Genomic DNA, 12,878 nt, shown 5'->3' with positions numbered 1-12,878 from the left:
AATAAGCTTAAACATATGAAATTACGTAGAAATATCATTACCAAAAATATCTTCTGAAGATTGAAAAGGGGTGAAAAATTTGTCCTCATTTTGGATCATAACTCAGATGACCTGTATGACACATGCTCCATGTAGTATTGTAGTATTGGGTAATAAAAGGCATCAGATCCCAATCCTAAACATCCACAGTTTGTGCCTTATGCACCTAACAGGAATCATTTCTTAAACATCTCGAACGGCAGTGGAATCCTTTGTGTTAAGAATTAGGTTTAATTGTTTGAAGGAAAATAGAACTCCTTTAGTCATAGAAAGGTAAACCTTATATAACATACTTTGGCAACGGGTCCTTAACCATGGATTTACATTATGTGTTACTATAGTTGCCGACATCACCAATTATTTGCACTTAGAGCAACAACAAAACCAATGCAAAAGGAATTCATTTGGATTCTTCACTCCAATATTCGCGACTTGAGAAGGCATGCACCAAGACACATCAAACGTCTCTGCAATCAAGCACCACAGATTTACATGATTATGCCATTGTGTATAAAAATGACATTCAAATTTGTAATAGTAAGCATCTTCTCAAGTGTACCGTTGCAACGTTGAGAGCTTTAAATGGATTTTATAAGAAATGTTCACCGATCTGTTGAGAGTTCACCCAAGAACTAATGTTTAAAAGATCAGGGATATCCATAAAGCTAATAACATCAAAATATTTAAAGTTCATCCACTACTTGTGTCATTAGAAATTCTTATGAATAAGTAAATAACAATACTCACCTTATCACTCATCTGGCTTGGATCATAACGTTGCTCTGCTGAAACTCATTTTCAAGCTTTTTCTCAAACATCGGAAGAAAATAAGTACTCTTTCCATGTTAAAAAATCACCTTAAATCACCAAAACTTTATAAATAGCTATGCTCATAGAACTCTTTAGAGTCACACCTAAAAAAGACGACCTAATCCTATACAATATTGAATAAGTGCAGATAAAAAAAAATTGAATGGAAAGCTCAAATAAACCTTAGAATTGAAACTTTAAACTTAAGCCAAAGAAGTCAATTACATCCCTCTATAAAATTGGGAAGAAGAAAAAAAACTGCAGAAATCGGATCTCCATGGATGATGACTTGTGATTATCGGAAAGTGGATGTTGCACATGATATACGAATGACGAAGCACACATAATTTCTAGATTCTTGATAAATGTATCATTTAACTTTGATCGAATTTATCTTTTAATTTCAAATCCATCAAAAATGATAGGATTTCTTCTTTCTAGATAGGCCTGACAACACTTCTCAATTTTTGTGCCTAAAATGCAGCTACAACAATTAGGTTGACTATTCCTTTTTTCTAGTAAAAGTTTAAAAAAAAAAAGAAGGTAAAGGGGGTATCATCTTCTTAATTATCAATAAACGATTCATAGTAATCAAAAACAGATTCTTCAGAAGAAATGGTGGAGCAAAAACAATAATAATCAAAATTTGCATGTGTAATTAGCAAAATTCTTTTGATGGAATTAAGCTTTAGAAATGGAAATAATATGGATAAGCTTTTATTGATCAATTACAACATGCACAGAGATAGAAGAAAATAATGTTTAAATATTTGAAAGGGAAGAAATATACAGAAACCACTTACACCTATGGATTCAACACAGATCCCAAATCATCTCTTGAATTTAACTCGAATGAAGAAGTCGAATGACTGTATGCAAGTGTAAAACTCTCTGCCTCCCTCTTTCTCTCTGCTAATGGTGATCTCCCAAGTAGACGTAAATGGAAGAAGATGAAGGAGAAGAGGCATTATAGAAAGGCGTTTTATTTTGAAAGGAAATAAAACCAAAAAACTGTGTGAGAGAAGCATTTCATGGGAATACCACAGCCGTGGATTTATGTATTGCGAGATGAAATCTGGACCATCACTTACATAGGCTAAGTTATCCAAACAGTGTCATGTATTCTTGATATAAGTTGATAATAAGTCATGAAAGCTTGAGCATTATGTTTGTTACTATTTCCTTGTTTCAACCTTATTCTGGTATGAATCATATGTAGTGTTCTTGCTCTATATGGTGTTGGTTTTCTATGTTGTTGATAATATTTATACTAGGATCAAGTCTGATGATTTCAGCATGTAGTTTGCTTTAAATGATATTAGTACTAAAGTATGAAGATTTAGGAGTTGAAACCCCTAAAAGTGAACCTTCAGCTCTGAGATCCTTTCTTCCTAGCATTGAAGGAAATGGTATAGATAATGAGAAACACATTATTTCTTCTATGCAGGGACGTATTGGAAGCAAAAAATAATCAAGAATGGAAAGGATTATTTCCCAAACCTATAGCTGCTTCTTCGCTTCTATGAAAGGTAGTGGTGGAGAAGCTCTGGAACTTTAAGAAAGAGGTAAACATCGAGTTTTTTAATCATATTGCTTTCATTTTTGAAATTAAGGATGGGGAGGATGCAAAATTATAGTTAAGCTTTGTTTACACTACAAGCAGGCTATTTACAACGAGACCACAGACTCAGTTGTTAGAGAATTCAATTTCGATGATAAAATCATTACCAATATGGATTATGATCTTTGGGGTACCATTACATATGTAGGATAATGATGACCTAGGATTGATTGCAAGCTTTTTCGGGGAACCACTATCTGTTGATGATTGTACAATAAACCATGACAGATTAGCTTATGCCAGAGTACGTATAAAAATTGATCTAAACTCTCCTTCCCTGCTAGCGTCCCTCTTTTGATTGATGAAATGATTGCTCTAAAACTTCCAGTGAAGTACCGGTGGAAATCTACTAACCGTGATGTTTGTATGGTTTTTGGACACTCATCAAAAACTTGTTCGAATAAAACAAAGCCCAGATAGACTCCTAAAAAATTACATATGGAAAACAAGGTGGGGACTATGAAAACTTCTAGTTCAGCAGAAAAAAAATCTAACTTTGGGGTCTAACGGCATGGTGGCGAAAAGTTTTGGGATGATGATAGAAATACAATTGGTGCCATAGCAAACTAATAGGAATGTTAGTAGTCAACTCAAATCAAGACAATATTGACTTGAGTATTATTGGTCAACTCAGTCAGATGTTGTGTCATGTCTGAATAAGACAACTATATTTCTTCTGTATTTAATGTGTCTGAACATAGCTGTCTGGTCAGTTTTTGTTTTTCAGTTTTTGATAACATTCTTCAGTTATACAATTCATCTTCTTTTGAATCTTCTTTGTTTCTCTAATATCTTGATAATCATGAGAGCTTAACAATTCTCATGGTATCAGATAGGTAACGATTCTCTCCACACTTTCAGAGCATAACAATTTTTATCAACAAATTTTCTGCTCAAATTGGGTAACATCATCTTCAAATAATTTTTCCCAAAGTTCAAAAATTTAGGGTTCTTGCAAGAATTTTATGGTTACAACTCGAAGAACAACCTACAACAACAACAACAATCATAAAAATACACGTAATCAAAGCACAAATTTGAATCTCAACATCAACAGTTCAAGAACGACTCTTAATGCAGATTTGGAAATTTTACAGAATCATCACAATCATACTACAATGTCTTCCGCTGGTAATTCTACTCCTCTGCATTTTAATAATATCTCAAATTTCGTTTCGATAAAATTAGATCATTATCTTCTCTGGAAAGATCAATTTGAGGGTGTCTTATTTTCTTGTGATTTGTATGGGTATGTTAGTGGTGAAATAGTTGAACCATCTCAGAAAGTTACAGTTGATGGTATTGAGATTGTTAATCCGGAATGGATTTCTTGGAGGAGACTAGATAGATTTTTCTCTACATGTCTTAAGGCAACCTTCACACCCACAGTAAGTGTTGATGTTCTTGGACTTTCTACTGCCAAAGAAATATGGGATTTTCTACAGATGAGTTTTAGAACACAGTTTCTTGCTAGGAAAAGCATGCTAAGAAACCAATTGCATAGTATCAAAAAGGGAAATCTGTCTATTGTTCAGTATCTTCAGAAAATAAAAACAATAAATGATTCATTGGCAGCAATTGGAGATAGAGTAAGTGATACAGATTTGTTAATGTTTGTCTTCAATGGACTAGGCAATGAGTATGATATGTTTTTCATCTCTTCACAAAATAGGGAAGTACCATATACTTTTGGAGAAGTGAAAGCTAAATTGCTTTCTCATGAGCAGTTCTTAACTGACAGACAACAACATAGTGCTTCAGTATATGATGATAGGAGTTCTACATCATTCTATGCAAGAAATGGTACTAATAATAGGAGAAATGGTGATCCTATTAGGAATCCTAGTAGTGGTAACTATAAAAATAGTCAGTATCAATATGGTTCTTCTTCAAATGTTTCTACTGGTCAGCATCAAAATGGGTCTAGCTCAACTGGAGATAGAAGGCCTTTTATGGATTACTCAAAGATGTTCTGTCAAATTTGTAAAAATAATGGGCATATTGCAACAAGATTATTTTTTAGGTATCATCCTCCTTCTACTGGTACTTCAAGTGGACAGAGATCTCAGGCAAACTTTGTTACTTCTGAGGGTCAAGAAAATTCTCATACTGCAGCTTCTTCTTCTGGTACTTCACAGCAGGCCTTTACATGATTGCATATTAATGTTGCTGCATTAAATGATGATCCTTCTTCATCAAATACTATCTGGATTTCTGATAGTGGAGCTTCTACTCACATGACTGGTGACAAGTCCATTCTTCAAAATACTTCAAATTACAAAGGCAAGGATCATGTTATGCTTGGCAATGGTAAGACTTTGTCTATCTCTCTTACTGGTAGTGCAAATCTTAATACACCAAAAAATAGCTTTAGACTAGAAGATGTGTTGCATGTTCCAGATATGAGACATAATTTATTGTCAGTAGCTAGATTACTAGAGACAATTCTTGCTATATTACTTTTGATCCTAATGGATATGAGATAAGAAGTCTGCATAGTCATGAACTGTTGGCACATGGTAAAATGATAAATAATATGTATCCTATAAACTCTACTGTGCTCTAATATGCCTTTTCTTCTCTTGTTGCTTCTACTGATATCTGGCACAATAGGTTAGGTCATCCCTCTTCAAAAATTGTTCAACACCTTCATAATCATAAAAATATTATTGTCAAGCCATCTGCTTCTCTTACTCCGTGTTCACCTTGTCAGTTAGCAAAAAGCAAAAGACTTCCATTTCATCTATTTTCTTCTCATGCTTCTTCTCCACTTGCACTAGTTCATTGTGATTAGTGGGGTCCTGCACCAGTTCCTTATATTGCTGGTCATAGATATTACATTCTTTTCATTGATGATTTCAGTCGTTTTCATTGGACTTATCCAATGCAGGAGAAAAAATAAGCTTTACAATGTTTTCAACACTTCAAGTGTTTAACTGAAAATTTATTTCATAATAAAATTCTTTCTTTTCAAACTGATGGTGCAAGTGAATTAGTTAAGGGTCCTTTTAAAAGTTTTTTGGATAACTCTGGTATTTTGTTAAGAATCTCTTGTCCAAAGACTCCACAGCAGAATGGTCTTGCTGAAAGAAAGCATAGACACATTACTGAAATGGGGAATACTTTGTTGTTTAATGCTTCTTGTCCTAAGGAATATCGGTATGATGCTTTTTTGGCAGCAACTTATCTTATAAACAGAACTCCTACTCCAATTCTTCATGATAAATCTTCATTTCAAGTCTTATATAATGATTCTCCAGATTATTCTTTTCTTAGAGTTTTTGGATGTGTTTGTTATCCATTTTCGGGACACTCTAGAGTTGATAAGTTGTCTCCAAAATCTGTTAAATGTATTTTTGTGGGTTATAGTACCTTACATAAGGGTTATAAATGTTATAATCCCTTTTCTAAAAAGCTTTATATTTCCAGACATGTTGTGTTTTCAGAAAATGAGTTTATTTTTCTACTTCTTCTGCTTCTGCCCCTATTTTAGAAGATATTATTTCTGTTCCATTAGCTACTGCTCCTTCTTCTACAGTTGTCACAAGATCTCAAAGAGGTATTTCTAAGCCAAAATCTTTTCAAGATCATGTTTTACATCATTCTATCAAACATCCTTTGTCCTTTGTTTTTACTTCTATTCAAAATACTTCTTCTGAACCTAAATTTTTTAAAGAAGCTATGAAAGATCCTAAATGGCTTGTGCCTATGAGAGATGAGAATTCTGCATTACTGAGAAATGGTACTTGGGATTTGGTTGATCCTGAGCCTCATATGAATATTTTAGGCTGCAAGTGGGTTTTTCGTGTTAAGCTTAAGTCAGATGGAACAGTTGATAAGTTAAAATCCAGATGATATAATCAGCAGGATGGTCTTGATTATGGTGAAACTTTCAGTCCTGTGGTTAAATCCACAACAGTAAGAGTGGTTATATGTTTAGCAGTATCTAGAAATTGGTCAATTAGACAATTGGATGTTTCCAATGCTTTTCTTCATGGTGATTTGAGTGAGAATGTTTATATGAAGCAGCCACCAGGTTTTGAGAGTAAGGAGTTTCCTAATAATGTGTGTCATCTAAAGAAGAGCTTATATGGTTTGAAACAATCACCAAGAGCTTGGTTTCAAAAGTTTAGTTCTTCCTTAATCTCTTATAGGTTTGTTAGGACAGTATCAGATTTTTCTATGTTTGTATATGTTGCTGGTTCAGATATGATGGTGTTGCTTCTGTATGTTGATGATATTATACTTACTGGGTCTTCTACTGCTTTGCTTGATCATCTTGTGCAATATTTGAGCTCTGCTTTTGCCATGAAAGAATTGGGTGATTTACATTACTTTCTAGGCATTGAAGCATCTAGAACACAGAATGAAATTTTATTGACACAGAAAATGTATACCCTTGAATTGTTTGAAAAGGCACACATGACAGAGTGTAATACTTGTTCTACTCCAGTTGCTAAAGGTCCTAGAGTAGTTGTGCATGAAGGTCAATTATTATCAAATGCTTCTATTTACAGAACCATAGTTGGAATGCTGCAATATCTTTGTTTAACTAGACCTGACATCTGTTTTTGAGTTAATTATGTGAGTCAATTTATGCATGCTCCCACTGATGTTCACTTTTTATTGGTTAAGAGAATTCTTAGGTACTTAAAGGGAACTATTGGTTATGGTATAACATTGAGAAAAGGAGATATTGATAAGTTAAAAGCTTACACAGATTCAGATTGGGATAACTGTCCTGAAACTGCCAGGTCTACATGTGAATATGCAGTTTTTCTTGGGAATTCTTTGATTTCCTGGTCCAGTTAAAAGCAGCCCACAGTTTCAAGATCAACATCTGAAGCTGAATATAAATTTTTATCTGTAGCTACAGCTGAATTAGAATGGCTTTCATCTTTATTGTCAGAACTGCATATTTCTTTACAATTACCTATTTCACTTTATTGTGATAATACTAGTGCAATCTACTTGTCTGCTAATCCAGTCTCACATTACAGGACAAAGCACATAAAAATCCAGTATCATGTTGTCAGATAATTGGTACATAGTGGATTTCTCAATGTACAACATATACCATCATAAAATCAGTTAGCTGATATTTTTACAAAGGGGTTGTGTGCTCCTGTGTTTACTTCTTTACTACATCAGTTACTTGGATCAGATGATGTGTCCTCAGTAAGTTCTCAGATTGATTCTTCAGAGAATATTCCTTCTTCAGCTAATTCTGCACATGCATCTTCTGTCTCTGCTTCAACTACATCAGCAAATACTTCTACTTCAGCAGGATTACTTACTGGTTTCACTACTTCTATTTCAAGAAATAATCGTGGTTTGGCAGATGTTAAACATGTTTCTTTTTTTGTTCCTTAGTGTTGTTATCTCTTCAAACTGATTATTGTTTCCATTATCAGTTTGAGGGGGGCTAATAGGAATGTTAGTAGTCAACTCAAGTCAAGACAATCTTGACTCGAGTATTATTGGTCAGCTCAGTCAGATGTTGTGTCCTGTCTGAATAAGACAACTATATTTCTTCTGTATTTAATGTATCTGAACATAGCTGTCTGGTAAGTTTTTGTTTTTCAGTTTTTGATAACATTCTTCAGTTATACAATTCATTTTCTTTTGAATCTTATTTGTTTCTCTAATGTCTTGATAATCATGAGAGCTTAACAATTCTCACAAACACCATGGTAGATAATACCAATGGAGACAGTAGTTTCATCAACTATGACAAGGGTGCTTTAGAGAATTCAAATTCAGTTGCAATAAGTCCAACTACGTATGCTAGAAGGAATGCTTTTGATTCTGAAGCTCAGATGCCTAAGATTTCTTAAGGGTAGTAAATGAGAGATGAAAGCCTGGCTTCCTGGACAAGAGCCGGGACAAGAATGAAAGTGGTGGACATTAAAAAAACCAACACTGAAAGCTAATATATATGGCTTTGATAAACTGACATTAGGGGTGCAGACTTTAGAGAAAGGTGTTCTGTGAGGTGGATAAAAGCTAAAGTTAAAGAATTTGGTTTTCAAAATGTCCCATCTCCCAAAAAAAATCCATTCTTGATGGTCCGTGACTTTCTATATCAATTAAAAAGTAGATTCCTGATAGAAGGAAGAATTTTCTTGGACACATTTCTATTTCAAAAAATAGATTCTAAATAGAAAAGTTAAAATGGAACAGTTATGATCAATGAGAAAGGAATTTTGAGAGAAGCATGGAATTTTTATCACAGGAAGACAAGATCATGAGGAAAATAGAGAGAGACTCTAAAAAGCATGATTTATAAAAGGATGCCATTATTAGCAGAGATGATACCATTTGAACGATCTGACGGTCAAAATTTGTTAGCAATTGTTTGTCCTGTATGTAATGGTATGACCTCTGCTAAATCATACTAAAAAGAAGGAGAGGGAATTTCATAAATTATGGATGGATAAAATTCCTAAGTATGATGAAGAAAACCTTGGCTGAGGCTATATGTAAAAAGTTTTTCTTTTTCTTTGTGTTTGTCGGCGGCTTAGCATGCTGTTGTGGCAATGTTGTTTTTCTTTTGCTTCTGGAGGTTTTTGCCTTCGCGGCTTCGCCTAATATGTGTTCGGCCATCAGGCCATGACATTCAGTCCCTCAACATGCAACGCATCACAAACAAAATGAGTTGTGTATGGGTTGACTGATTGCATTTGTTTAACAAACAAACTAATACGCAATTAATAATATACCCTAATGATATTGAACTCATCCCTATGGAAATACAATAAATTCTACGCAAATGGTTATCACTGATTATGATTCGTCTTGGACTCAGTATCCCTCATCCTTGCACATATCCGCACAAGCACCTGGACAACTCTCATCTCCGACTTTCTTACTCCACTGGCTCTTGCATTGGGGCAAGCAATTGTTATAACAGTCATCATAACCTTGGGACGCCTCGACAATAGTAGTCATGATAGAGAAAGAAGTCGCCACCACGGCCAGCAACATCACAATTGCAATAATTTGCTTTCCACTGAGGTCTCCTGCCATTTTCTTTGAACAAAGGTCTGGTGCTAATATGTACAAATGTGCTATTGATTGATATGAAGAGAAGTGTAGATCAATTTATAGGAAGCCAAAATCATTTATTCAGGATGCATGCGATTCAAATGCATAATCTCTAGGACAAACAGTGGTCAACGCTGCCAGACAATCCAAGACCACTGGTTGGCAAATAAAGAGAAACCAAGCAACAGTTTACTCGGATTTAGAGTTAAGCCTCCCATTTTTTATTGGGTATTGAGCTTTCTTTTCGTTTTGGATGGATAGGCTCTTTCTTTTTTTTTCTTGGATAGACTTCTGAGAATAAAACCCAAACCTAAGCCAAGGCCAAAACAATAGTAGAACCTGGCCAAAACCTTTTTAAAGCTTTCAAAATGGTAAAAAGCAATTTGTAAAGTAAATGTAAATAGTAGATAAGGGGGAGAAGGAAGAGCAAAAATTAACCAACAATCGGAGTCGATAACTTTAGGTATTCTTAATGTTATCTGAATAAGTTTCATGCCAACAATAATTCCAGATGCAACCAAAAAGAGACTAGTCTTTTCTGAAGCCCTCAGAAAAGAAAAACATTCTCCGACTTTTCTTACCCTAGTGGTAAAATGTTTTGACACATTGTAAAAACATAACTATATCACTCATGCAGTGTTCCCAATATGTCCTCATCTCTGTATAAATGATACCTGAAACATTATTAAACAACAAAAGAAAACATATATCAGACAATTGTTGCTTTAACTTGATGAAAAAAAGCAAATAGGTAGATAACATCAATATAGAGTTTTCATTGGGCATTATTTGTACCCCGTTTCCAAGATGGGTTTAAATTTTTTAAGTGCCTTGCCTGTTTCATTATATATCTAAACTTAGTAGACTCAAGCTACTAAGACTTGAACAACCAGCAGATACATTGCAACACACATGTAATTAGCCTAACATTGTATCCCACGTTAGGGGTGAAACTAATATCAATGAAAGAGCTGCTACACCTAAGGCAGGTTTGTACTTTGTTTTCTTCTGAGATTGCATTTACTGCGTTAGCTCAGGGTGAAACTAATATCAATGAAAGAGCTGCTGTAGAGAAACTGCATGTTGGTCATCCAATCCATCCAAGACTGATAGTGATTGTACACAAGGGTAAACCTCTCTACTTCGTTTTCCTTGTTTTTTCCACCCATACTATTTGCCTCTCTTTGGAATATTGTATGTGCCTTGCTCTAAAACTACTTTACCTATTACCTACCAATGTTAGTACATGATACTGTACCTTCAAAAACTACAAAACTAAAACTTATGTCATGATATACAAGAACAATATTGTGCTAAATTTAAAGATATCGATTTCAGGAGATGGAAATCAAATGATATCACAAATAATATCAAATGATATCATTCAAATGCACCAAGCGACCTAATTTGGAAGAACTTATAGAAATGTTGAATTAATAACAAAGTAAACTTCTAAGCTAACAAATTAAAACCAAACAAGAAACTCAAGTCAAAGTCGAAATAAAAACAGATTAAAAGAGAAAGATAAACTCACTCTTTCTCGTCGAGCTTCACTTCAGTTCCTCCATATTCTGGTAAGAGAACAGTGTCTCCTTCCTTCAAGCTGACTGGGATGAGTTTACCATCCCTATCACGAGCTCCAGGACCAACAGCAACAATTTTTCCCGAGTTCAGCTATAGAAAGCAAAGCAATATATTAATATTCAACAAGAAGAAGGAGAACAATCTCTACTAGGTTTCACTGCGACAATTCATTAAACACAATTTAAGTGTCTTAAACCATTAATTCTCATTCAAATAAAACACTTGGATTTGATCAAGTATCCAAATAAGAAATTGAAACAATCCCAATTTCAAAAGAAAAAAAAAATGTAATCAACAAAATTTACCAAACTGCAAAGAACATGGAGAACTTTCGGATAGACAATTTTTTTTAACAAAGTCAGTGTAATTTCACAATCAAGAAAAATCAAATGAACCTAAATACAGTTTGAGAATCCAAAACAGTATAACAACCATAACTCATAAATGAATAGTTTTAACGTTTATAAATTAAAGGAAAATGTTTAAGATTTACCAGTAACTAGAATTAATACCAGCAAAAATAAATAATTTCAGAAACAAAATTGGGATAAAAAATGAAATAAATCCAAGGATGCAGAACATTAATTGAATAAGGAAGATTGTCACTAGATCAAATAGGGATATACAAGAAAGATACATACTTTGCAAGTTTTCGCTGGAAGTAATATTCCAGCAGTGGTTTTTGACGGAGGAACAATTTTCTCAACCAAAATACGGTTAAGACAAGGAATCAAGCGCTTTGCCATTGCAACAGAGGGGGTGCTTCCGAGAGAAAGTTACAGAGATCGAGAGAAGTAACTAAAAACGATGGTTTCCTTCTAGATAGTAGGTGAAGAGGGTTTATGGAGGACGGTCGGAACCTTCTCGATGGATGGTTGGGTAGGGTTTAAAAGAAACCGCAATTACATTCTTACCCTTGGGTACTGACGTTCTTCTCAAGTTTTCTTTGGCCCTAGTCTAGTACCAGATGGGCTTATATACTGGGCTGTAGGATTCTAGGGTGAGCAACAACACCCAAATACATGGATTATACCCAAACCAGATCTGCACTTTAGCGGGTTGGACACCCAATCGTTTCTCGCTGGATTGGAAACGTGTGAATTTTTGAAACTGGTCATTAGTAAGCGATGATTTTCAGTATAAACAACTTATTAGAAAGAGATATGGTTCCAAAACATGGATGTAACTTATCCAAAATAAGAGCAATCATTGCTTACTGGTTCAATTATTGTGCAATTAACTCCTAGCAGAATTAAGATAATTATTCCGGAAACGTCACCAAAACAATTATTTTGGCGACCTTCACCGACTTAAATATCTTATAGTTTGCCCTTAAACAATTAGAAAATCTAATTTTCTACGTTCGTGTTTGCGTAACTCAAAGTAGAGTTGATCAGTAGGGTTTGATGAAATTTATATAACTTATTAAGAAAATTTAAAACTTAAGTGAAGTACCTAACCCATTCTTGATACACTACATCATCAATCAGTCGTTCGTAACATAACTATTCATCCTAACATTAGTGATCAACAAATATTTCATCGATAACTTATGAAGTTTTTATTATAAAATTACAATATCATAATGTCAATAATCAGCAATTCGAAATCCACCCGCAATTATTTTATATATTGAAAAACATGAAAGAGATAAATCTAAAAGTATAGTAAAAAATATTTAGATAAACCCAACCCTCAATAGAAAAATTAGACCACAAAAAATAGTGACTTCGATGGGAGGTCTAATTGTTTGCTACTTAGGAAACGCAAAAAACAC

At 34.2% G+C, this 12,878-nt stretch overlaps 1 protein-coding gene across 1 annotated transcript; it reads right to left on the bottom strand.

Annotated features, from left to right (window-relative positions):
- Nucleotides 1-9,933: 9,933 nt before the first annotated feature.
- LOC113320746 (10 kDa chaperonin, mitochondrial-like) lies at nt 9,934-11,957 on the bottom strand. Its single transcript, XM_026568637.1, has 3 exons — nt 11,743-11,957; nt 11,052-11,191; nt 9,934-10,191 (listed from the first exon to the last, which is right to left on the bottom strand). The coding sequence occupies exons 1-3, from the start codon at nt 11,845-11,847 to the stop codon at nt 10,143-10,145; spliced, it is 294 nt and encodes a 97-aa protein (XP_026424422.1). The 5' UTR covers nt 11,848-11,957; the 3' UTR covers nt 9,934-10,142.
- Between the last annotated feature and the right edge of the window lie 921 nt (nt 11,958-12,878).

This window comes from Papaver somniferum, chromosome 11 (genome assembly GCF_003573695.1).
Source record: "Papaver somniferum cultivar HN1 chromosome 11, ASM357369v1, whole genome shotgun sequence".
In the NCBI taxonomy this organism is placed as follows: domain Eukaryota; kingdom Viridiplantae; phylum Streptophyta; class Magnoliopsida; order Ranunculales; family Papaveraceae; genus Papaver; species Papaver somniferum.
This window is presented reverse-complemented; position numbering and strand designations above follow the sequence as displayed.

Coding starts and splice junctions, on each gene's coding strand:
- LOC113320746 (XM_026568637.1), bottom strand. CDS start 11,847: ATGGCAAAGCGCTTGATTCCTTGTCTTAACCGTATTTTGGTTGAGAAA. Junction 11,192..11,742: donor TTCCAGCGAAAACTTGCAAA/GTATGTATCTTT, acceptor TGCTTTCTATAG/CTGAACTCGGGAAAAATTGT. Junction 10,192..11,051: donor GTGAAGCTCGACGAGAAAGA/GTGAGTTTATCT, acceptor ATAATGTTTCAG/GTATCATTTATACAGAGATG.